The sequence below is a fragment of the Theropithecus gelada genome, chromosome 4 (genome assembly GCF_003255815.1).
Source record: "Theropithecus gelada isolate Dixy chromosome 4, Tgel_1.0, whole genome shotgun sequence".
Lineage (NCBI taxonomy): Eukaryota > Metazoa > Chordata > Mammalia > Primates > Cercopithecidae > Theropithecus > Theropithecus gelada.
This window is the reverse complement of record NC_037671.1, coordinates 114,820,065-114,844,232: the sequence shown is the minus strand read 5'-3', so window position 1 is coordinate 114,844,232 and position 24,168 is coordinate 114,820,065. Positions and strand designations below refer to the sequence as shown.

Below are 24,168 nucleotides of genomic sequence, written 5' to 3'. Positions count from 1 at the left end.
GTCTGGGCGACAGGGCAAGACTGTCCCAAATTAAAATAAAATAAAAAATAAAATAAAAAAAAATAAAACAGATAAAATAAAATAAAATAATAAAATAAAATAGATAAAAAGTTGGGGCAAGATGATCACAGCATCTTTGCAGAGTTCACTCATTTGATTCTCACAATCTTATAACACAAAGCAGTTATCAACATCTTCATTTTACAAGTGTGGAAAATGCCACTGAGGTTAGAGCAATTGCCCAAAGTTCTGCAGAAAACGACTCCTTGCCAGGCGCGGTGGCTCACACCTGTAATCCCGGCACTTTGGGAGGCTGAGGCGGGTAGATCACCTGAGGTCAGAAGTTCGAGACTAGCCTGACCAACACAGTGAAACCCTGTCTCTACTAAAAAATACAAAAATTAGCCGGGCATGGTTGCAGGCGCCTGTAATCCCAGTTACTCGGGAGGCTGAGGCAGGAGAATCTCTCGAATTCAGGAGGTGGAGGTTGCAGTGAGCTGAGATCACACCATTGCACTCCAGCCTGGGCAACAGAGCAAGACTCCATCTCAAAACAAAAGAAAGAAAATGACTCCTCAAGCACTGCTACACTACACATTCCCTTCCTGTATCTCTCCGGGTAGCCAAAGACGCAGAGATGACATCATATGCTCATTTAATTAAACGTTTATTCAATGAAAGGATGTATAAAAACTTACAAATTTGAGAACTCAACTATACATGAAATAGGATGATGGGATATTCAGTTTTTAACATGTACATATAGTATATCTATTAGCTATTCTCCCCTTCCCCTTCAGTCCTTACTTCTGGCTCCTGTTTTGTCCTGTGAGGCCCTTCTTTTATTGGCCTAAGGGAAGATTAATGAACAATTTTTACTGCTTTTGGGCCAATGGAGAAAATTTCAGGCATTAAAAAAGAAAGAAAGAAAAAAACAACCAAAAACCTGGAGAATAAACACCAAAATCAAGTTTTTTCCCAAACAGCAATTAGATTTTTTTGTCCTGATTTCTCTTTGCCATTTATTTTTGATGCTTCAATTAATGTTGCCAGTAAACCATTAGCATTGACTTTTTCAGTCATTAAAGTTACTACATCTTCTGGTCACAAATTCCCCTGTAAGATGAATATTCCTATATCCTTTTCCCTGCAGTATACACACTGATTTAAAAGTTAGTGTAAAACAAATTATCACTGGCAGCTGCTAGAAAATGGCATGTCATGTTCTGTTCAGAAAGACAATTTATAGAATAGTACATTCAAATTTGATTTTTAAAACACATTTGTCAGAAACTCAAATACAGCATTTTGTTGTTGCTCAACTTGGAAAGAAGCCAGCAATGAGATAAGGATGTGCATTAATTCACCTGTTCATAGCAAGTACCCACACATTTTTCTCTTACAAACACACAAACTCACAGCTTGTCATGTTGTACCCAAAAATTAAGATTGCCATCACATTATTACTTTTTCTGCTTTGTGTTTTGTTAAAGTAGATTTCTTAACTGATGATTTTTCTTAAGTGGACATAATCTCAAAGGATGCATTCTGAAGTAAGACACCTGGAGGATGAATACTAAGAACATTTTCTTGGGTTTAAAGTTTCCCCACACCTTCTAGATTTTGCATAGTACAGAGCCCAGCTGTATCTCTAAGAAGCACACTGTATTTTCTGACATTGTTTTTCTGAGAAGACTTTTTACCCAGGGAAAGTCATAATTTTAGCTTACCAAATTGGATTCCAGTTGTTTTATTTAATACCCTTCATTAGTTCCAAGTATACTTTTAAATAATCTAAAACCTCTCAAAATTTTAGTTTATAAGTATAATGACCATTATCTTTCCAATATCCCCTGAATGAAAGTCGATACATTCCAGGTTTATAATGCACAAAGCCTTTACAGAGGTGGGGCTGGGATGTGGGGAAAAAGGGAAGAGGAGAAGGGAACAAGGACCTGTTTGTATCATGCCATGGAGAACTACAGTTCTGAATTCAGGGAAGGGAGGGAAGATAGTCTTTGTAAAAATGAGAGTTTTTTAAAAAGGTAAGTGACATTCAGTCTAGTAAGACAGTTTCCTGTTCCTTTTTGATGGAAGCTAACACTGGGTGGTCAGGCTCTGTTACTTCCGAGTCCCCACTGCCCAGGAGAATGGATCGCCCTTCGTCTAGGGCAAAAACGTCTGAGTTCTGGTTTTGGCATGAATGTTTAACAACCTCATTGGGAGTGGAGAATGTTTTGTCACACAAGTTGCATTTGTAGGGTTTGTTTGTTTGCACCAGCATGTTGTCCATCTGACTCCCTTCCTCAAATGTGCAGAGTTCCAGAGTCTGTTTGTCCACCATGGTGTAAGTGTCGATGCTCTGGTTGAGGCACACGTGGCGGGCAGCCTGGTTGGCCCTGCAAAAGCTTTTGTCACAAGTGCTGCACTTGAAAGGCTTCCCGGTGTGTATGTACATGTGTTCCCTCCAGTGGCTTTTCTGGATAAATTTGCGTCCACATATTGTGCACTCGTACTTCCGCCTCTTCACCTCCCTCTCCTGGTCGGCCTGCTCCAGGTTGTCAATGTCAGCAATGTCTGAGGGGGGTGGGGTTTCCGACTGCTGCTGCCCATCGATGATGGGAGAATCAGAGATGTGCTGCAGCTCACTGTCACTTATCATCCCGGCTTCAGGCACTTCCATGGCATCTTTCCCGAGGTCAGCTGCATTGCTACAGAGAGTCAGGGGGACACGGCTTTCTCCCTGGTGGCCAGATGTGAAAGGTACTCCTGTGTGGATCTGGAGGTGTTCACGTAAGCTGCTCCGGAGAGTGAAGCGCCGGCCACACAGGTGGCAGGCATAGTACTTTGGAAAGCTCCCATTCCTCTTCATGATGCTTGGCTTGACATGGGCTATTGTGAGGGGCGCAGGCTGCTCATCGGAGGAAGATGCTTCCAGATTGGTCTCCTCCCCGGGAGGAGGGGGAGGAACAGGAGTGGAAACAAGTTCTGGAGACAGCGAGGTCTGCAGGGGGTCTGAGGGAGTCATATTTGTCCGATTCACCTGGGCCAGATTTGAAGTCAGCTGGGAGAGCTGTGAGGTCTCAGGGACCTGCTCCTGGCTTATCCTGGAGGTCTGTGGCCGTGGATCTCGCCCGAGTTTTTCAGGTGCTGAAGCAATCTTGGTGGCTTGTCTCAACTGATGATCTGCAATCTGAATGCCATACAATGAAGAAGCCAGCGGGAAAACTTGGTCAGGGTGAGAAAAGGCTCCCTGGCTGGCGAGGCTGGCTTCCTGGATGAGCGGGTAAGCATGCAGAAACTTGATGCCCTGTTCTAATCGAACCGGGTCGATGAGCTGAGGCGCCATCTTCCCAGTGTACATCAAGTGTAAGAGATAGCTGAAGATGTCAGGCTGTATATCAGTTGGTTTCAAGCGGACACACTCACTGAAAGAAACAAGTAAAAAAATCGGTGAGTAAATGCCAGTCCAGATGTTAACATAAAGCCTGAAGAAAAAAATGAACGCTTAAAAACAAAGGAAACAAGAACACTTCCTATCCTTGATTGTTAGTAAGTTTCATGAAAATGGGATGAAATAATCAAGAGACAAAGTTCATGTTAAAGAAATGTGACATCTTAATTCACAGACTCTTAGAGCAGTTTTTCTCCTAGTAAGCTAAATTAACTTTTTTTTTTTTTTTTTTTTGAGACGGAGTCTCGCTCTGTCACCCAGGCTGGAGTGCAGTGGTGCAATCTCGGCTCACTGCAACCTCCGCCTTCTGGGTTTAAGTGATTCTCCTGTCTCAGCCTCCCGAGTAGCTGGGACTACAGGTGCCCCCTATCACGCCTAGTTAATTTTTGTATTTTTAGTAGAGACGGGATTCACCATGTTGGCCAAGGTGGTCTCCAATTCCTGACTTCAAGTGATCAGCCCTCCTTGGCCTCCTAAAGTGTTGGGGTTACAGGCATGAGCCACTGCGCCTGGCCAAGTTAAATTAAATATTATGTATTCTCTTTTTATACAGAACTCCTGGCCGGGCGCGGTGGCTCAAGCCTGTAATCCCAGCACTCTGGGAGGCCGAGACGGGCGGATCACGAGGTCAGGAGATCGAGACCATCCTGGCTAACACGGTGAAACCCCGTCTCTACTAAAAAAATACAAAAAACTAGCCGGGCGAGGTGGCGGGCGCCTGTAGTCCCAGCTACTCGGGAGGCTGAGGCAGAAGAATGGCGTGAACCCGGGAGGCGGAGCTTGCAGTGAGCTGAGATCCGGCCACTGCACTCCAACCTGGCGACAGAGCGAGACTCCGTCTCAAAAAAAAAAAAAAAAAAAAAAGGAACTCCAGGAGTTCCTTATCAAATGCCACCATCAACATCAGCACTGCCCCTGGGCTTTACAGGGATTCTTTCTCACTTGATTGTCATTCATTCTCATTTTACAGGAAAAGATTGAGGATTAGAGGGGTTAATAACCTGCTCAATATCATGTAGTTGGTAAGTGGTGGAGCTGGTATTTGAAACAATGTTTGTCTAATGCCAAAGCCACCATAGCAAGATCCTTTAGAGAATCAAAACAATCCTGTATGGTAGATAAAGTGGATTTATTTAGTCCCATTTGACAGATATGGAAACTGAGGTCCCAAAAGTTAAGTGATTTATCTAAGGCACCTAAAGCAGTTGATGATGATATTAATAACTTTAGACTCTACTCCTTTTATCATTTCCGAAACATCATCCCTGATCAAGCAGCAGTAATGAAGAGGTTCCCAAGAACTCTTCTCAGTAGTGGTAACAAATTCTAAAGCATCATTAGAAATCAATGAGATCTACATCCACATATCACAAGGTATATGTTATCTTCCACTGAGTAGATATTCTATAGACAATGCATTTCAAATTTAAAGGCAGCTTCCTTGAATGCTTTTAGAATTTATAATTTTCTTTTATTATACTACTTTTTGTATTGTAACTTTCTTTGGCCCTTTTAGCAATCATGTTCATTTTATTAACAAATATTTTGTTTTCTTTTTTATGAGATGGGAGTCTCTTGTCACCCAGGCTGAAGTGAAGTGGTGCGATCTCGGCCCACTGCAACCTCCGCCTCCCGGGTTCAAGTGATTCTCCTGCCTCAGTCTCCCGAGTATCTGGGATTACAGGCGTGTGCCACCACACCTGGCTACTTTTTGTAGTTTTTGTAGAGACAGGGTTTTGCCATGTTGGCCAGGCTGGCCTCGAACTCCTGACCTCAGGTGATTCACCCACTTTGGCCGCTCAAAGTGCTGGGATTACAGGTGTGAGCCATTGCACCTGGCCAATATTTTCAATATACTAAAATATTAACAGCATACCATGCTCTTCTAAATTTAACATTTTTCATTCCATTAAAAAATAGAAAAACCGGATGCAGTGGCTCACACCTGTAATCCCAGCACTTTGGGAAGCCGAGGAGGGTGGATCACCCGAGGTCAGGCATTCAAGACCAGCCTGGCCAACATGGCGAAATCCTGCCTCTACTAAAACATACAAAAATTAGCTGGGTGTGGTGGTGGGCACCTGTAATCCCAGCTACTCGGGAGGCTGAGGCAGGGAGAATTACTTGAAACCGGGAGGCGGAGGTAGCAGTGAGCCGAGATCGCACCACTGCACTCCAGTCTGGGTGACAGAAGGAGACTTTGTCTCAAAAAAAAAAAAGGAAAAAAAATAAAAAAATTAAAAAAAAAAGCGATTTAAACAGAAATTTGTAGCAAAACAGATTTTACTAATTACTGTGCTGCTATCAATGTGTATTTCAAGAAGGCTACGTAGAAATAATCATGTGAAAAATATGAAAGTAAAAATATCAAGCATAAAAACTAGCATCCCTTTGACAGCATAAAGGGAAGAGTAGATGTGACAGTTTCTCTTTTCTTTAAAAAAGATACACAGGGTCGGGCATGATGGCTCACGCATGTAATCCCAGCACTTTGGGAGGCCAAGGCGGGCGGATCACCTGAGGTCAGGAGTTCGAGACCAGCCTGGTTAATATGGTGAAACCCTGTTTCTACTAAAAATACAAAAAACTTAGCCGGGCATGGTGGTGCACGCTTGTAATCCCAGCTACTCAGGAGGCTGAGGCAGGAGAATCGCTTGAACATGGGAGGCAGAGGTTGCAGTGAGCCGAGATCAAGCCATTGCACTCCAGCTTGGGCAACAAGAGTGAAACTCCGTCTCAAAAAAAAAACAAAACAAGTGGTTGGGCGTGGTGGCTCATGCCTGTAATCCCAGCATTTTGGGAGGCCAAGACGGGTGGATCATGAGGTCAGGAGTTTGAAACCAGCCTGGTCAATATGGTGAAACCCCCTCTCTACTAAAAATACAAAAAAAATTAGCCAGCTGTGGTGGCGCAGGCCTGTAATCCCAGCTACTGAGGAGGTTGAGCCAGGAGAATTGCTTGAAGCTGGGAGATGGAGGCTGCAGTGAGCCAAGATCGTGCCACTGCGTTCCAGCTTGGGTGACATAGCGAGACCCCGTCTCAAAAAACAAAAACAAAAACAAAACAAAAACGAAAAAGATACACAGATCATTCATATTTTTATTTAGAGTCCTTTCATATTCCTTTAAATAGGAATGCAAATACAGGTAGTCTTTGGATGGCTTCCAACAATACCATGTATATACTGCAAAACATTTAGATGCCCTAGGGAAGTTCAATATTCAAAACAGAGCTTTAGGCGTTATGTGTGCTGAAGAATTTACTAATGTAAACAATCAATTCCCAAGTGAAGAAATGACTAGGGGGAAACTTTTCCAGGATCAGGCAGAGGAATTGGGAAACCAAAGGCCTTAAAGATGTAAGTTACACCCTCTCCTCTGCTGAGATGAAACATTCCTCAAGGGAGAAGGCTCCGGTAGAGGTAGACTAGGGAGCCTGTAGTTGACTCTCTTCCCCCTCAGAAAAGGAAGGATAGGGGCCAGGCACCTTGGCTCATGCCTGTATTCGCAGTGTTGTGGGAGGATTATCTGAGCCCAGGAGCTCAAGACCAGCCCCGGGCAACATGGCCACACCATCTCTACAAATAAACGGGGAGAAAAAAAAAGGCCAGCCTGGGCAACATGGTGAAACCCTGTCTCTAAAAAAAAAGTACGGCCGGGGGCGGTGGCTCAAGCCTGTAATCCCAGCACTTTGGGAGGCCGAGACGGGCGGATCACGAGGTCAGGAGATCGAGACCATCCTGGCTAACCCGGTGAAACCCCGTCTCTACTAAAAAATACAAAAAAACTAGCCGGGCGAGGTGGTGGGCGCCTGTAGTCCCAGCTACTCAGGAGGCTGAGGCAGGAGAATGGCGTAAACCCGGGAGGTGGAGCTTGCAGTGAGCCGAGATCCGGCCACTGCACTCCAGCCTGGGCGACAAAGCGAGACTCCGGCTCAAAAAAAAAAAAAAAAAAACAAAAAACAAAAATTAGCTGGGTGTAATGGCACGTGCCTGTAGTTTCAGCTACCTGCGCTGAGGCAGGAGGATGGCTTGAGCCCAGGAAGTCAAGACTGAGGTTTCAGTGACCTGTGGCCATGACTGTGCCACTGCACTCCAGCTGGGGTGACAGAGTGAGACCCTCTTTCAGGAAAAAAAAAAAAAAAGGAAAGGTAGAAATCCAAAGAAGGCTTTGTTTTTTAGCATTCATGAAAGGTACTACCCAGCAGAGTCCCTTTCCAGAACTACTTTGGTGGTTTTTGTTGTTGTTTTTTTTTTTTGAGACGGAGTCTCGCTCTGTCGCCCAGGCTGCAGTGCAGTGGCGCGATCTCAGCTCACTGCAAGCTCTGCCTCCCGGTTCACACACCACTCTCCTGCCTCAGCCTCCAGAGTAGCTGGGACTACAGGTGCCCACCACCATACCCGGCTAATTTCTTTGATCCACCAGCCTTGGCCTCCCAAAGTGTTGGGATTACAGGCGTGAGCCACCGTGCCCGGCAACTTTGGTATTGTTTTGTTTTGTTTTTAGACAGAGTCTCACTCTGTTGCCAGGCTGGAGTGCAGTGGCATGATCTCAGCTCACTGCACCCTCCGCCCCCAGGTTCAAGCGATTCTCCTTCCTCAGCCTCCCAAGTAGCTGGGATTACAGGTGCGTGCCACCAGGCCCAGCTCGTTTTTGTATATTTAGTAGAGATGGGGTTTTGCCATGTTGGCCAGGCTGGTCTCAAACTCCTGACCTCAGGTGATCCACGCTCCTCGGCCTCCCAAAGTGATGAGATTACAGGTATGAGCCACTGCACCTGGCCATTTTTCTTTTTTTTTTAAAATTTTTATTTTGAGTCGACATCTTGCTCTGCTGCCTAGGCTGGAGTGCAGTGGCACGATTTTGGGTCACTGTAACCTCTGCCTCCTAGGTTCAAGTGATTCTCCTGCCTCAGCCTCCCAAGTAGCTGGGATTACAGGTGCCCGCCACCAGGCCCAGCTAATTTTTGTATTCTTTTAGTAGACACAGGGTTTTACTGTGTTGGCCAGGCTGGTCTTGAACTCCTGACCTCAAGTGATCCGCCCGCCTCGGCCTCCCAAAGTGCTAGGATTACAGGTGAGAGCCACCATGCCTGGCTGACTTCAGTGTAAATTTTGTAACTCGTTTCTCATTCATGGTTAGATAGACTGTCTTGTCTATCACTTATGAATTGTGACTCAACAGTAAGTCTCTCAAATTTGAAAGAACTATGTACAGTCTCAGATGGCAAAAAAAGGACACAGCTGGGGAAACCTTGGCCCACACTTTAGGCAGGCCTGGAGGAAGGACTCCAAGGGGCCAGGGAAAGAAAGCGGCGAGTCCCTGGGGTTTACAGCCAGGGATGTAAGGGCCCAAGGAGGTCTCCAAACACCAATTTATTTTGATTAAAAAAAATTTTTTTTAAAGAGAGGAGGTCTTGCTCTGTAGGCCCAGGCTGGAGTGTAGTGGCACGATCATAGCTGACTGCAGCCTCAGCCTCCTGAGTAGCTTGGACTATAGGCACATGCCACTACACCCAGCTAATTTTTAAACTTCTGTAGAGACAGGATCTCACCATCTTGCCCAGGTTGGTCTTGAACTCCTGGACTCTGGAAATTCTCCTGCCTCAGTCTCCCAAAGAGTTGTGATTACAGGTGTGAGCCACTGCATGCAGCCTTAAAAAATTTCCTTTTTTTTTAAAAAAAGCAGAAGCACATGCGCACACAAACACTTTAAAAACAGGTGGAGGCCGGGCGCGGTGGCTTATGCCTATAATCCCAGCACTTTGGGAGGCCTAGGGGGTGGATCACCTGAGGTCAGGTGTTTAAGATCAGCCTGGCCAACATGGCAAAACCTTGTCTCTACTAAAAATACAAAAATTAGCCAGGCATGGGCATGCGCAGCTGTAATCCCAGCTACTAGGATTGCACTCCAGCCTGGGCGACAAGAGCGAGACTCCGTCTCAAAACAAACAAACAAAAACAGGTGGGATTTTTCTTTTTTTTTTTTTTTTTTTTTTTTTTTTTTGAGACGGAGTCTCGCTCTGCCGCCCAGGCTGGAGTACAGTGGCCGGATCTCCGCTCACTGCAAGCTCCGCCTCCCGGGTTCACGCCATTCTCCTGCCTCAGCCTCCCGAGTAGCTGGGACTACAGGCGCCTGCCACCTCGCCCGGCTAGTTTTTTGTATTTTTAGTAGAGACGGGGTTTCACCGTGTTAGCCAGGATGGTCTCGATCTCCTGACCTCGTGATCCGCCCATCTCGGCCTCCCAAAGTGCTGGGATTACAGGCTTGAGCCACCGCGCCCGGCCTAAGGTGGGATTTTTCAAAGCTCCTTAACGCACATTTCAGCCATCTGCATCCGACTGCTTTTATTCCCATGCAGCTTGACCTCTGCCAATCACTCAGCTCACTATGCACCAGACTTTGGTCTTTTCCCAGTCCTTTTCCCAGTTCTCTATAATATACTTACATCTAAGTAGTTTCCAGATATGTTTGATATAACATTTTTTTGTTTGCTTTGAGATGGAGTTTCACTCTTGTTGCCCAGGCTGGAGTGCAGTGGCACGATCTCGGCTCACTGCAACCTCCACCTCCCAGGTTCAAGCGATTCTCCTGCCTCAGTCTCCCGAGTAGCTGGGATTACAGGTGCATACCATGATGCCCGGCTAATTTTTGTATTTTTAGTAGGGATAGAGTTTCACCATGTTGGCCAGGCTGGTTGACATGCTTTTATGTAGGATAAAGATGAATATAGTTTTACTACAGCTATAAGCCCTTTGGTATAAACTTCCATAGTAATTTCCGTTTTCAATTATTCCTTCACTAGAATTTTATTTTATTTTATTTTATTTTATTTTTTTTTTTTGAGACGGAGTCTCGCGCTGTGTCACCCAGGCTGGAGTGCAGTGGCGCGATCTCGGCTCACTGCAAGCTCCGCCTCCCAGGTTCAGGCCATTCTCCTGCCTCAGCCTCCGAGTAGCTGGGACTACAGGCGCCCGCCACCACGCCCGGCTAGTTTTTTGTATTTTTAGTAGAGACGGGGTTTCACCATGTTAGCCAGGATGGTCTCGATCTCCTGACCTCGTGATCCGCCCGCCTCGGCCTCCCAAAGTGCTGGGATTACAGGCTTGAGCCACCGCGCCCGGCCTCACTAGAATTTTAAAAGCAATGATAGGCTTAAACAACTTTAAAAATAAGGATTTTTGAATAACATTAGCATTGTCAGAAGGTTGTACTTAGAAAGGCCTCTCCCTCAGTGGTTTTATTTTTGATAGTTAAAAATCTGTAGTTGTCTGTGATTTAAACATACCACTCCGAGTTGCAGACATAAGACAGGGACATCTAGTGGTAACTACAGCCAGAAATCTCCCTTGGAGCCAAACTTGAAAAAATTGACTGTATTCTCAGTCTATGACTGAGTAGCCGGGCGGCAGTGTTGTGCCCCACAGAGGAGGTGCTGGTTGAAAAGTACGCCCCTGGCCTTCACCCTGAGTTTGCCTTGCCTTGAGGAGCTTGAATTCTGTACTAGGAGGCGGCAAAGCTGGCCACTAGGCATGTGTCACCTCTGGTGCAGTAATACACACTGTTGCTTTACACTGTTGTATTACACAAATATCACAACGCCTTGTTAGAAAGGCATTTATTTACTGCCCTATACTTAAAGGTGGGTTTCTTGCATTGAATTAAAACTCATTCTGTAGCATTCTTGCACTCCTCAAGATTAAAACTGCCTCCTTTTCCATACCATTGAATTCACTGTGTTGAGACTGTCCAGTACAAAACCCACACTAGGCCTGAAGTCTCTGACACACGAGTTAAAGGCAGCATCCTTAGTGTTGCCAGATGAGCCACCCCTCCTGGGTTATTCTGCAGTTGTCCCATCTGCTCCTCCAGACACTGATCAAGTAGCTATTCTATTGTGTGCAAATACCTCAGCCATACTGGGTGGTGTTTGCAAAGATTTGTAAAACCCAGTCCCTGCCCTCAAGAAACTTACAAGTGAAGAGGGGGGATAAATACACAAATAACAACAACACAGGGGAAAGGTGCATATTTGCACTCTTGTACATGTGCACTCTTATAAAGGAGCACAATTGAAGTGTTATGAGCCATGAGCGAGGACATGGTCACTGTCATTTGTTTTGTTTCACTTGACTGGGAGGGGTCATACAAGAGGTGCTGCATGAGCTGGGACTCAGGGAGTGGGCAGGATACCAGCAAAATGTGGTCCAGGTGAGCTGAAGCCATGAAAGTAGGTCTGGTTAAGGTGAAGATGAGGGGTGGGGTGTCCCAGAGGGCCCAGTTGCAGATGAGGCTAGAAAGAGGTTGGGTTCCAAGCCTGTGGGGCCTTGGATGACAGAATAAGGAGCCTGTGTGTTATTTTAATATCACTGGGCATCCCCGGGGTTTCTGATCCAAGGAATACCGCAGTATGGCAGGTTTCTCATCAAACACTACAGTCAAAGCAGTGTTTGGAAATACGAATCTGACAGTAATGTGGAAAATGGGTGATGAGGTAATGGAAGTGAGAAAGGAAAAGAAGTGACAAATGTGAAAGGTAATTTGAAGAAAACATGATTTGGGGACTGATAAGATGTGATTCAAAAGAGTTAAGCTTGGGATACTTGAAGATAAGAAAATAGGCAGGAGGAACTTCGGAGAGGGCCTAATTCAGTATATCCTCAAAGACACAAAAGGAGATACTCAACTCTAAATGCCCAGCACACAGCCTGAGGCCTTGGGAATAGAGTTCTGGAGACAGAACAGTCAAGGCCAGAGCTATAAACTGAAGTTTCCAGCAGAGGCGAGATCTAGGAAAAAGACACACACCCATAGGAAGAGTGCAAAAGACAAAATTCACCAAAGGCCCAGGTTTAGAGGGCAGAAAAACAAGAGATATTCAGCTATAAAAATGCAGATGACAACCACTTAAGAAGGAAGCAAACAAGAGCAGATGCTGGAGGACAGGATGCTAGAAGGCTGAGAGAAGGGCAGCGGTTTTGATGAGGGGTGACCTTAGAGAAAAGACTGCAGTAGAGTGATGGAGGGGAGGAAACCACAGTGCACACTGATAGGAAGAGTGTGGGATGAGGAGAGTGCAGGCGAGGACCTCGATTACCCTTTTAAGGGCTTTCATAGTAAAGTGAAGGAGAAGCGGCACCGTAACTCAGGCAGACAGCAGTGTCGAGGATGTGCTGATCCCACACGGGCTGGGGGCAGGGGAGGGGGCGTTTGAAAACAGATAAAATAAAAAGAACAGAATAAAAATTGAGGAGTGGGATCTCGCAGCATGAGGGAGGGAGGGAGATCATTTTCCACAGACACTGAGAGGCCCTTTTCTCAAGATAGGAGAGATGAAAAGAAAGAAACTAAGCAAAGATAGAGAAGTTTTCAGATAGAAAAGAGGGGAACTGGAGAAATTCATGCCCTCAAGCTTCTTGTTAGAGGAGGAGACAAGAATAAATGCTAAAAGTCAGGGGGATACTCAGGGGACTGGGGCTGGAGGAATAAGAGGCAGGGCTTAGACAATGAGTCCAGAAAAGATTACTGCTGGAAGGCTTCGCTGACGCTGGGGAGCTGGCTTTATAATGGACCTGATCTTGCAGGTCCTGATCATGCAGGTGATACCCAGCGAGGGCATCTGGAGGTGGAGGGACTGCGTAGAGCTGGCAGGTCCAGTGATTCTCAAGTGCTATTGAAAGCACGCATAACAAGAAGGTAGGGGGCGAGTGAGGCCACAAGGGAGCAGGTCAGCTAGGAGCTAGGAGAGGTAGAGAGACCCATGGTCTTGATGAGGGCCAGGGACAGGGAGGTTAAGAAGTCTACAGTCATTAGGTTATTAGCAACCACTTTAGTTACCTGGTCTGATGGACAAACAACATCTTAAAGTAATTGGAGAATGAAGCAAGAACTGATTTGTGTGCCTTGAAGTATACATCGCCGATTGCAACCGTGCAGTCACACAGGAAACCAAACTCTCGCTGAGCGTTTAACTGTTGCAGGAGAATAAGTCCATGGTTGGCCAAATCCATTTTTTAAAAAATCTGCAAAGCAAACAATTTTATTTTTAAGAAAGTGATTCACAAATAAGAATGTGTCCTTTATAGTCACCAACAGTCATGATCATAGCTAACATGTCATCATAGCTAATGTGTCAGGCACTGCTAAAAACGTTACATAGATTAACTCATTTAGTCTTCCTAACAGTCCTCTGAAGTAATTATGTCATTCCGCTTTTTTTTAAAACAAATGATGTCATTTAAAGTAAATCAGGGAATTACGTGATTTGCCCAAGCTCACACAGATGGTAATGGAGAGGCCAGGAAATGAACTCAGGTGGTCTGCCTTTAAGCATCAAGTCCTGGAGACAGACAGCAAATATCTTGGACCATCGAGTCTTTTAGTTTAAAATTCCAAATGCAAATGGAGTCTTTTAGTGTAAGATTCCAAATGGAAATTCTAATGATGCATCAGAGTTTGTCAATTCTTCCGCAGAGATAGATAAATTAAGGTGTTGAGGTGGGGTCCCAGCAGGGCAGGGTGAGAATCAATAAGTTTGAGGGTCAATAGTCCAGCTCCTGCTGTGGGCTCCTGCTGGTGATGTAACAGCCCCATCACCCCTGACCCTTAACACTTACGGAGGAAGTGGGGTTGGGGCTCTGCCTCCTTCCTTGTGGAGGAGGAAATGGGTTTTGAGATGTCTAAGTAATTTGCCCCAAGCCTTCTAGCCAAAAGGTGGGAGGATCAAAATTTAAATGTGAATGTTCTGATTCCAAATTCTGTGATTTTCATTATTCACACTTGACCCTAGCAAACCCCGCTGGCCTGAGTCTATTTATAATAAAGAGGCTGCCTGACATTGCCTGGTTCATCAAATCTCTAGACTGCTCCTTTTCTACAAAGAGCATTTATAAAAGCCCATTACACATACACCAACATTATATTTAACGTTATACTTAAAGGTAAGGAAGGGTGAATGTCTTCTCCATAAGATTGGGAACAAGGCAAAGATGTCCCCTCTCGATATTCAACATAGCACTGGAAGTACCAGCTCATGCAACAAAGCAAGACAGGAAATAAAAAGCATACAGAAGAAAAAGGAAAAAATGAAATTGTCAGTATTTGCAGATGATACGATTGTAACACAGAAAGTCCCAAGGCATCTATTAAAAAACAAAACAAAACAAAAAAACCTTGTAGAACTAATAAATGAGTTTGGCAAGTCATAAACATACAAAAAAAAAAATCAACTGTAATTCTGTATACTAGCAAAAGAACATGTGGACTGAATTAGAAAGATAATACCATTTAAAATCATTCAAAATGAAATATATGGGTGTAAATCTAACAAAACATGTGCAGGACTTGCATGTTGAAAACTATAAAACATTGATTAAATAAATAAAAGATCTAAATAAACAGATACACTATGATTATGGATAGGAAGACTCAACATGGTAAATATATCAATTTCCCCAAATTGACATATAGGTTTGATGCAATTCCTATAAAAATCCCAGCAAGATTTTTTTGTAGATATACACAAAATTATTCTAAAATGTACATGTAAAAGCAAAGGAACTAGAATAGCTAAAATTATATATATATGTGTGTGTGTGTGCGCGCATATATATATATATATATATATATATATATATATATATATATAGACAGACTTCTCGCTGTTGTTGCAGGCAGGAGTGCAGTGTCACAATCTCAGCTCACTGCAACCTCTATCTCCTGGGTTCAAGCAATTCTCCTCCCTCAGCCTCCCTGGGGTAGCTGGGATTACAGGCATGCACCACCAAGCCCGGCTAAGTTTTTTGTATTTTTAGTAGAGACGGAGTTTCACCATGTTGGCTAGGCTGGCCTCGAATTCCTGACCTCAGGTGCTCCACCCGCCTCGGCCTCCCAAAGTGCTGGGATTACAGGTGTGAGCAACCACGCCTGGCCTAAAATAATTTTTAAAAAAGAACCATAAAGTGGGAGAAACCAGTCCACCCAATTTCAAGATGCAGTATATTGCTATAGCATTCAAGACTGTGTGGTATTGGCAGAGGGACAGACAAGTGAATCAATGGAACAAAATTGTGAACCCAGAAGTAGACACACATAAATATGCACGACTGATTATTGACAAAGGCACAAAGCAATTCAGTGGAGGAAGAATAAGCTTTTCAACCAATGGTGCAGGATCAACTGGACTTCCACAGGCAAAAAAGAAAAAAGAAAAAGAACCTGGACATTTAAGTCTCATACTTTATATAATAAAAATCAACTCAAAATGGATAATTAACTTAAAGGTAAAACACAAGACTGTAAAACTTTTGGAAAAAACATGTAAGAAAATCTAAAATCTAGGGCTAGTCAAAGAGTTTTTACATTTGACATCAGAAGCAGAATCCTTAAAATGAGAACTTGATAAACTGGACTTCATTAAAATTAAAAACTTTTGCTCTCTGAAAGACCTTACTGAGAGGATGAAAACACAAGCTCAAAGACTAGGAGTCCGTATTTGAAAACTTTTGCAAACTAGTCCTTTGACAAAGGATTAGTATCTGGAATATATAAAGAACTTTGAAAATTCAATAGTAAAAAAAAAATCAAATCAGAAAATATGTAATAGACTTGAAGAGACATTTCACCAAAGAGGATATACAGATGGCAAGGCAAATAAACACACGAAAAGATGTTCGAAACCACTAGCCACTAGGGAAAAGCAAATTAAAACCACAGTATCACTACGCACCTATCAGGATGGCTAAAATAAGAAACAGTCACAACACATGGTGGCAAGAGTGTGGAGAAGCTGGATCATTCATATGCTTATAAACGAGGAAATAGGGTTAGAGAGGGTAGGTGGCTTGCCCAAGCTTATAGAATCAGTACATTTAATAAGTAGGCTTTAAACTGGGATTCACTTGGTTAGTTGGAACGTGCTACACGAAAGTGTGTGTGTTTAAATATTATTATTTGCTGCTGCTTTTAAGTACGTATACTTATTATAAAAGATTCAACTATTATGGACAGACAAAATGTGAGATTTTTCTATCCAGCTCCACCCTAACTCTTTTCTCCATACTCTAGTTAATACTTGGTATTCTTTGCCAATATGGTTTTTTTACTTTGTAGGCCTTTAATGATGAAGTAAAGCTTATTTTTGTATTTATTGACCATTTGTATTTCCTTTAGTACCTCTTCATGAGCTCTGCCCATTTTCCTATTCAATTCTCTTTTTCTTATCAATTTAATAAAACCCGGCCAGGTGTGGTGGCTTATGCCTCTAATCTTAACACTTGGGGAGGCCAAAGTGGGAGGACTGCCCAAGCCCAGGAGTTCAAGACTAACCTGGGCAACATGGAGCGACCCCCATCTCTACAAAAAAATTTTAAAAAAGCCAGGGATGGTGGCACACACCTGTGGTCCCAGCTACTCCAGAAGCTGAAGTGGGAGGATCACCTGAGCCCAGGGGATTGAGGCTGCACGCAGTGAGCTGTGTTAGCACCACTGCACACTAGCCTAGGAAACAGAGTGAGACCCTGTCTTAAAAAAAAAAAAAAAAAAAAAAAATCTATTAAACTCTTTGTATGTAAGGAAAATAGGCCCTGTGTCACATATGTTGCTAATAATTTTCTCACTTCCTTTGCATCTATTTATAGAGATTTTGACAAATACAATTTTATGTTTTAATGCCATCAAATTTGTGAATGTTTTATAGGAGGATTTTGAGGTTTTGGTTTTTACATGAATGGGTATATATCATTTCCTTCGATATAGCAAACTCTATGGCTCCCTCTCTTTCCACAAACAGACTAACATAAGCATTCTATTCAGACCATAAGAATGAAGCCATGATAGAACGCTCAATGTTTTTTAAGGGAGTCTACCAGTTATTTTAGAATCTCAATTTAGGAATTTAAGAGAGTCTACTAGTTATTTTAAAATGTCAATTTAGGAACATCTCCTAGATCAGGAAACACACTGAACATAAGTATTCAAATACAGAGGAAAGAATACATGTGCATGACTCAGAGAAATGAAAAAAAAAAAAAGAAAGAAAAAGCAGAAAAACGGAACAAGTTGCATGTTCAAAATTCACAAGGGGGAAAATTCACACAGATCAACTTGAAAAAAATTTTATTTTGGAGACCAAAAAACCTTTCTCAAAAAGAAAACCAAAACCAAAACCCCTAGACTGTTCCATATGTGAACTGCCTGAGGAAATGGGGCAAAAGGGTAGAGAAGGTACTATGGGCTACACTCTGGCCCCTGCCCAGCGACAGTACTGGCTTTTCTTAAATCTTTCTTTCCTCTTTTCTCATCACGGCCTCCCTTCATACTCATTTCCATGAGGCTTAACTGGCCCAAAATACACCAGCTAGGCCCTGGTATCCTCGTGGACGGCTTGGCTGAGGCCGCCCCTCTTTTGTGGGAATGGCTGCCTGCTCTTCCCACCTCCAAGCCAGCTCCCGCCCTACTCTGCTCACCAAGGTCACCAAGGACCTTGTTCCCCAGCCTCAGGGACTCAGTGGCTTACTCAGCCTCTTGGCGGCATTTTGTATTCTTCCTCCCGCTTTGATAAATCTTTGGTCTCTGGTTTTCAGGCTACTGCTCTCTGGTTTTCGACTTACCACAGGCTGTTCTATTTTAATCTCCATCCAGGGTTCCTCTTGCTGGTCTCCTCTGCGCCTGGTCCCCAGCCCACTCCCCATTCTGCAGCCTGTCTTTGGTGATCTCTTTCACTTCTCCTTGGCTGTTCCCCCAGGAACCTTAAACTTGATTTAGGTAAAACTCAACTCACTTCCTCCCTGTCCTCTCACTGCCATTTACCCAAAAAGACAATAAAAACCAGGTACACAAATCTGCTCCTTCTGTATTCCCTGGCTTAGTGCAGGGTCCCATTTCCACCCTCTGACCAAGCCAGAAATCTCAACTCATCCTCAGGCGTCCCTATTCTCTTACTCCTCACATCAGCCCCCAACTACCATTAATTGAAACTCTTTACTTTCCTGCCACACCTTAGCCTCATCTCCCAACTCATCTCTCCATCTCCAGTTCTGGCCTCCTTCATGCATCCACCACACAATAGCCAGAATGACCTTTCGAAAGGGCAAACCTGATGTCACTTGCTTAAAATTCTTCTGTGGGTCGGGCACAGTGGCTTATGCCTGTAATTCCAGCACTTTGGGAGGCTGAGGTGGGCAGATCACCTGAGATCAGGAGTTTGAGACCAGCCTGGCCAACATGGTGAAACCCCGTCTCTATAAAAAATATAAAAATTAGCCTGGCATGGTGGCAAGTGCCTGTAATCCCAGCTACTCGAGAGGCTGAGGCAGGAGAATCGCTTAACCCTGGGAAGTGGAGGTTGCAGTGAGCTGAGATCATGCCACTGTACTCTAGCCTGGGTGACAGAGTGAGACTCCATCTTAAAAATAAATAAATGAATAAATAAATAAATAAATAAATAAATAAAATCCTCCTGTGGTTCCTTACTGCCATTAGGATAAAATCCCAGTGCCGCTGCACCTCTTCCAGAGTCCTGCACCATCTAACAGTTGCTTACTCTGCATCCCATACTCTGGTGCAAATCTAAACTAATGCTTTCCAGGCTTTCTGATTTCACAGACGTACTAAAAACAACAAACCTTCAGACTAAGGTCTAACATTGCTCCCCCTTTATTTTGCCAGCAAAGACTTGAAACATTCACAAACCTGGTAGGCTTTTACACATAAATACATAGAAATGACACAATGTCAGTATTATCCTCCCAGAGGAAGGACAGGTGGCACTATATTCAATGCAGTCATACCTTACTTAACAAGAGATACGTTCTGAGAAATGCATCATCAGGCAATTTTGTCATTGTGTGAACATCATAAAGGTACTTCCACAAACCTAGTTGGTATAGCCTACTACACAGGCCTAGGCTATATGGCAATCTATTGCTCCTAGGTTACAAACCTGGACAGCATGTTACCGTACTGTAGGCAATTGTAACACAATGGTAAGTATTTGTGTATCGAAACAGTTAAACACAAAAAACTTACGTAAATATATGGTGTTATAGTCCTATGGGACCATTGTTGTATACGTGGTCTTTCATTGAAATTTATTATAGGTACATGACTATGTATGAAAATATATTTTTCTTTATCTTTTTTTGTGAGATGGAGTTTCGTTCTTGTTGCCCAGGCTGGCGTGCAATGGTGCAATCTTGGCTCACTACAACCTCCGCCTCCCGGGTTCAAGCAATTCTCCTGCCTCAGCCTCTAGAGTAGCTGGGATTACGGGCATGCGCCACCACACCCAGCTAATTTTGTATTTTTAGTAGAGATGGGGTTTCTCCATGTTGGTCAGGCTGGTCTCGAACTCCCAACCTCTGATGATCCACCTGCCTCGGCCTCTTTTTTTTTTTTTTGAGACAGAGTTTTGCTCTTGTTGCCCAGGCTAGAGTGAAATGGCGTGCATTCTCGGCTCACTGCAACCTCCACCTACAGGCTTAATATTTTTCTAATGCAAACAAATTACAACATAAAATGTTACTTTAATACATTAAATTGTATCTAATTTTTTTTTTTAAGATGAAGTCTTGCTCTGTTGCCCAGGCTGGAGTGCAGTGGTGTGATATTGGCTCACTTCAACTTCCGCCTCCTGGGTTCAAGCAATTCTCTGCCTCAGTCTCTCGATTATAGGCGCCGACCACCACGCCTGGCTAATTTTTGTACTTTTGGTAGAGACGGGGTTTCATCATGTTGGCCAGGCTGGTCTTGAACTCCTGACTTCGTGATCCACCCGCCTCAGCCTCCCAAAGTGCTGGGATTACAGGAATAAGCCATCACACCAAGCCTGTATCTAATTTTTTATATGGGGTCTTGCTATGTCGCTCAGGCTGGTCTTGAACTCCTGGGTTCAAGTGATCCTCCTGCCTCAGCCTCCTGAGTAGCTGGGACTAGAAATGCATGTCACATTGCCCAGCTAATTATTTTCTTGATACGCGATTCTCAGTTTGGTGATCTCTACGAATGGATCATCAAGGGTCCAGCTTGTTTTGAAATACAAGCATTACTAAAAATTCAGTTTCATTTGAATATATTGATAATAGAGACAAAATGAGGTTATTTCACTTACTTTGGGACTTCTGGATAAGCTAAGCTAAGCTAAGGAATGGCAGTTTCGTCTCCCAGAAGGTCCTGAACACCCTGGTGATGATTTGGCTCCTGACAGCGTACAATACTTACTGCTCAAAGGCTTCACTCTCAAGGCTGGGCAGCTTGGCAGCCTGAGCTCTAAAGGGTTAGGGGAGAGGGGTTGCATCTGTACACAGGCTTCGAACCTCTGCTCTAGGATTTTGAATATGCTGCTTTCAGAAGAACATGAGACAGACAGACAGACACACTCACTCACACACACACACACACACACCCCTGCCCCTCATGTTCTTGCCCTGGTGCATCTGTGAACGAGCCAGTTTATACACATTGCCTGATGCTTCTGGAAAGCTGGCAACAAATCTTCCTTAGCATTTACTATTTTATCCCAGTGCCTTGCATATGGCCTAGGGTTTAGTATTTGTTAAGTAAATTAATAAGCAGATGCTCCAGGAGGAGAAGAGTGCTGAGTTCCAGTCAAGGCTCTGCCTCTCACAGCTGGGTGACTAGGGGTAGAAGTTGAGTTTCCAGTTATCCTAGATTGACCTAAAAAATTTTCATCAATTTAACACCTGCTATGTTTTGGAATAATTTTTCAATTTAAAAATACTATCTTGTGTTTCTTCATGCTAATAATTAATTTCTGAATAGTGCTTTATAATTCACAATAACCCTGAAGGGTAAAGAGCCAGAGAATAAGGAGGACGGAGACAGACGTCATGTTAATGATTTTGGTCCATATCTTAAAAGCAATGGGAAGCCACCCAAGGGGATTTTAAGCAGGATGACTTGATAAGATCTCTACAATATACAGACTGCAGAACTAATCAAACTGGGGAGGAGGGGGTAACAAGCGGGCAAGTGAAGATCTGCTGGACAATGGTCTAGAGGGGACAACTGCCAGTGGTCTACAAAAGAGATAACGGACTCAGGTGGTACTGAGGAAGATGGAGGAAATTGGCAGGAGTTAAAAGATATTTAGAAGACAAAAAAAACAACAGACCTGGTTGATGAGTCAGATGAAGGAGAATGGAGCAGATCAAAGTGTCCAGGAAGACTTCCTAGACTTCTTATCTGTGTAACTGGATAGATCTTGGTGCTTCCAACAGGAGGGAACACAGGGCAAATACCCAGTTTGGTGGGAAGGGCAAGAAGTTAGGTTTACACATGTTGGGTTTGAGATACTTTTGAGATAAGCAAGTGGAGATGCAGAGTATACGTTGGTTACACTGGTCTGGAGCTTGGAAGTCCTGACTGTGATTTGTCTGAGTCTTCAGAAAAGCCATGTCCTTCAATCACTACACTGTAGTTGAGAGAGGTTACAATTTTCAACAAATAGAGTCAGGATTGAACTCTGGTCTTCTGGGCATACAGTTCATGTTGTCTCCACTCTACTACCTTGCTCTACAGAGCATTCCTAAAAGTTCTTCCTGATCCCAGTCACAAAGGCCCGAAAATCAAGACATGAAACTGAAGACCTATGTAAAATCCCCAATCATTTAACACTGTAAATGAACTTAAGAAAAAACCCAACTAAATAAAAAACAAATCATTTGTCTTTTCTAAATTAGAATAGTAAGCTGAAAGGAACTGAAGAAAAGTAGCACTGGAGAGAGGAGGCAGTGCCTATAAATGAGTTTTCATGGAATGCCTTCTTTCTGTATATGTATGTGTACAAAGTTTTTACTTTCCTTAACTAAATTCAGAGACTATAAGACATACTCATGTTGAAAAAATAAAAAACATTTCCTAAAGCCAAATACAAATGACCTTTTAGATTATTTAATGCTTTGGTTTTCATTGCCACCACTGTCTCCTACTTGATAATGGGACACTGACCACCTAGCTGTCACTTGCTTTCAGCTTCCATCACAGAGCACATGTGGGCTGATCCGTAAGCAAGTCACTCATCCTTTTGGAGGTGCAGAAGAATGGGGCACGTACAATTACGTTATATTTTGACAACCTAAGTTCCTCCTTCATTTTCAGTATAAGAATAGGACACCAAAACAGCTTTCGGAAATTGTTGATTCCGTTTTTAAAGATAATAGCTGTTCTAAGACACTAAACACTACTTACACTACCCGTTTCAAGGGCACTAAAAGGGTCCTCTGAAGTCCTTGATTTTATTTAAGTGAAGCATAAATGAATATTGTAATGCAAAGGACAATCAGTAAGAGTAGAAGTATTACCTGCAAGTAAGACTGATTCTTTCAAGTAGTTTAGACCATTTACCAGGATGAAAAGCTGCTTTTTCAATTACTATTATTAATAATTAATATTGGAGGGCCCATGAAGTAAACCTGAATGAGGCTGGTCATTCAAATTTTAATATATTTTAAAACTGTATTTTGAAGGTAGAAAATGCATCTTATTTAGTTGTGATAATGGATTGGCATTTTTTTCTTAACAATTCCTTAGTCAACCTTCTTCCACAGTAATTAGAAAAGAGAGGGGCATAAACTAACAGCATTTATTTTCATGTTAAAAAGCACTGGATTTGTAAAATACTACTGTTTTCAATTATATTTTCGCTATGTTTACACTTAGTTTTTAGTTTCCAAATGTAAGTTGGGGTCATAAGGAGGCAATTCAGGGACATCTTAGGTGTCAAACAGAAGTAGATCAGAGATTTATGGCTAATAGAGAGTTCGTATTAAAGTAATAATTCTAAAGACATTATGCTACAATCAACCTGAAGGAAACTTACAAATGATTACACACAGCAAAATTAAAAAACTAATCTGGGCTGGGGACAGTGGCTCACCCTTGTAATCCCAGCACTTTGAAAGGCCAAGGTGGGCAGATCACTTGAGCCCCGGAGGCCAGCCTGCACAACATGACAAGACCCTGTCTCTATAAAAAGAAAATTAGCTGAATGTGGTGGCATGTGCCCACGGTCCCAGCTACTAGGGGGCTGAGGTGGGAAGACTGCTTGAGCCAGGAAGGTTGAAGCTGCTGTGAGCCGTGGTCGTGCCACTGCACTCTAACCTGGATGAAGGAGTAAGACCTTGTCTCAAAACAACAACAACAAAAAACTAATCTGCTTCTAGTAATCCACCAGAACAGAGATTGCCTTCATTTTTTATATAACATAAGATGATTTGTAAAATTAATCTGAAGAAAATATAATCACCTAATTGTGTAGTTCAGGGTATATAACACAGTTTCAAAAGTGTTTAACTCAAAGTTTTAATAACATATTTCAATATTTTAGAGCAGGGCTTCTCAAACTTTTTGGTGTTGGGATCCCTTAATGGTCTTAAAAATTATTAAGAAAACAGGCCGGGCGCGGTGGCTCAAGCCTGTAATCCCAGCACTTTGGGAGGCCGAGATGGGCGGATCACGAGGTCAGGAGATCGAGACCATCCTGGCTAACACGGTGAAACCCCGTCTCTACTAAGAAATACAAAAAATAGCCGGGCGAGGTGGCGGGCGCCTGTAGTCCCAGCTACTCGGGAGGCTGAGGCCGGAGAATGGCGTGAACCCGGGAGGCGGAGCTTGCAGTGAGCTGAGATCCGGCCACTGCACTCCAGCCTGGGCTACAGAGCGAGACTCCGTCTCAAAAAAAAAAAAAAAAAAAAAAAA

At 43.4% G+C, this 24,168-nt stretch overlaps 1 protein-coding gene across 4 annotated transcripts in view; it reads right to left on the bottom strand.

Annotated features, from left to right (window-relative positions):
• Positions 1-650: 650 nt before the first annotated feature.
• Positions 651-24,168, bottom strand: part of ZBTB2 (zinc finger and BTB domain containing 2) — a 29,995-nt gene continuing 6,477 nt past the window's right edge. For 2 of the 4 annotated variants that reach the window (XM_025384513.1, XM_025384514.1), the window contains exons 2-3: positions 13,291-13,475; positions 651-3,428 (exon numbers count right to left, since the gene is read on the bottom strand). In XM_025384513.1, the coding sequence (XP_025240298.1) occupies positions 2,057-3,428; positions 13,291-13,463 (1,545 nt within the window). In that variant the 5' untranslated portion in view covers positions 13,464-13,475 and the 3' untranslated portion in view covers positions 651-2,056. Of the gene's footprint in view, positions 3,429-13,290; positions 13,499-24,168 lie in introns of those variants that run through there. The other 2 variants (XM_025384515.1, XM_025384516.1) reach the window with 2 other exon arrangements.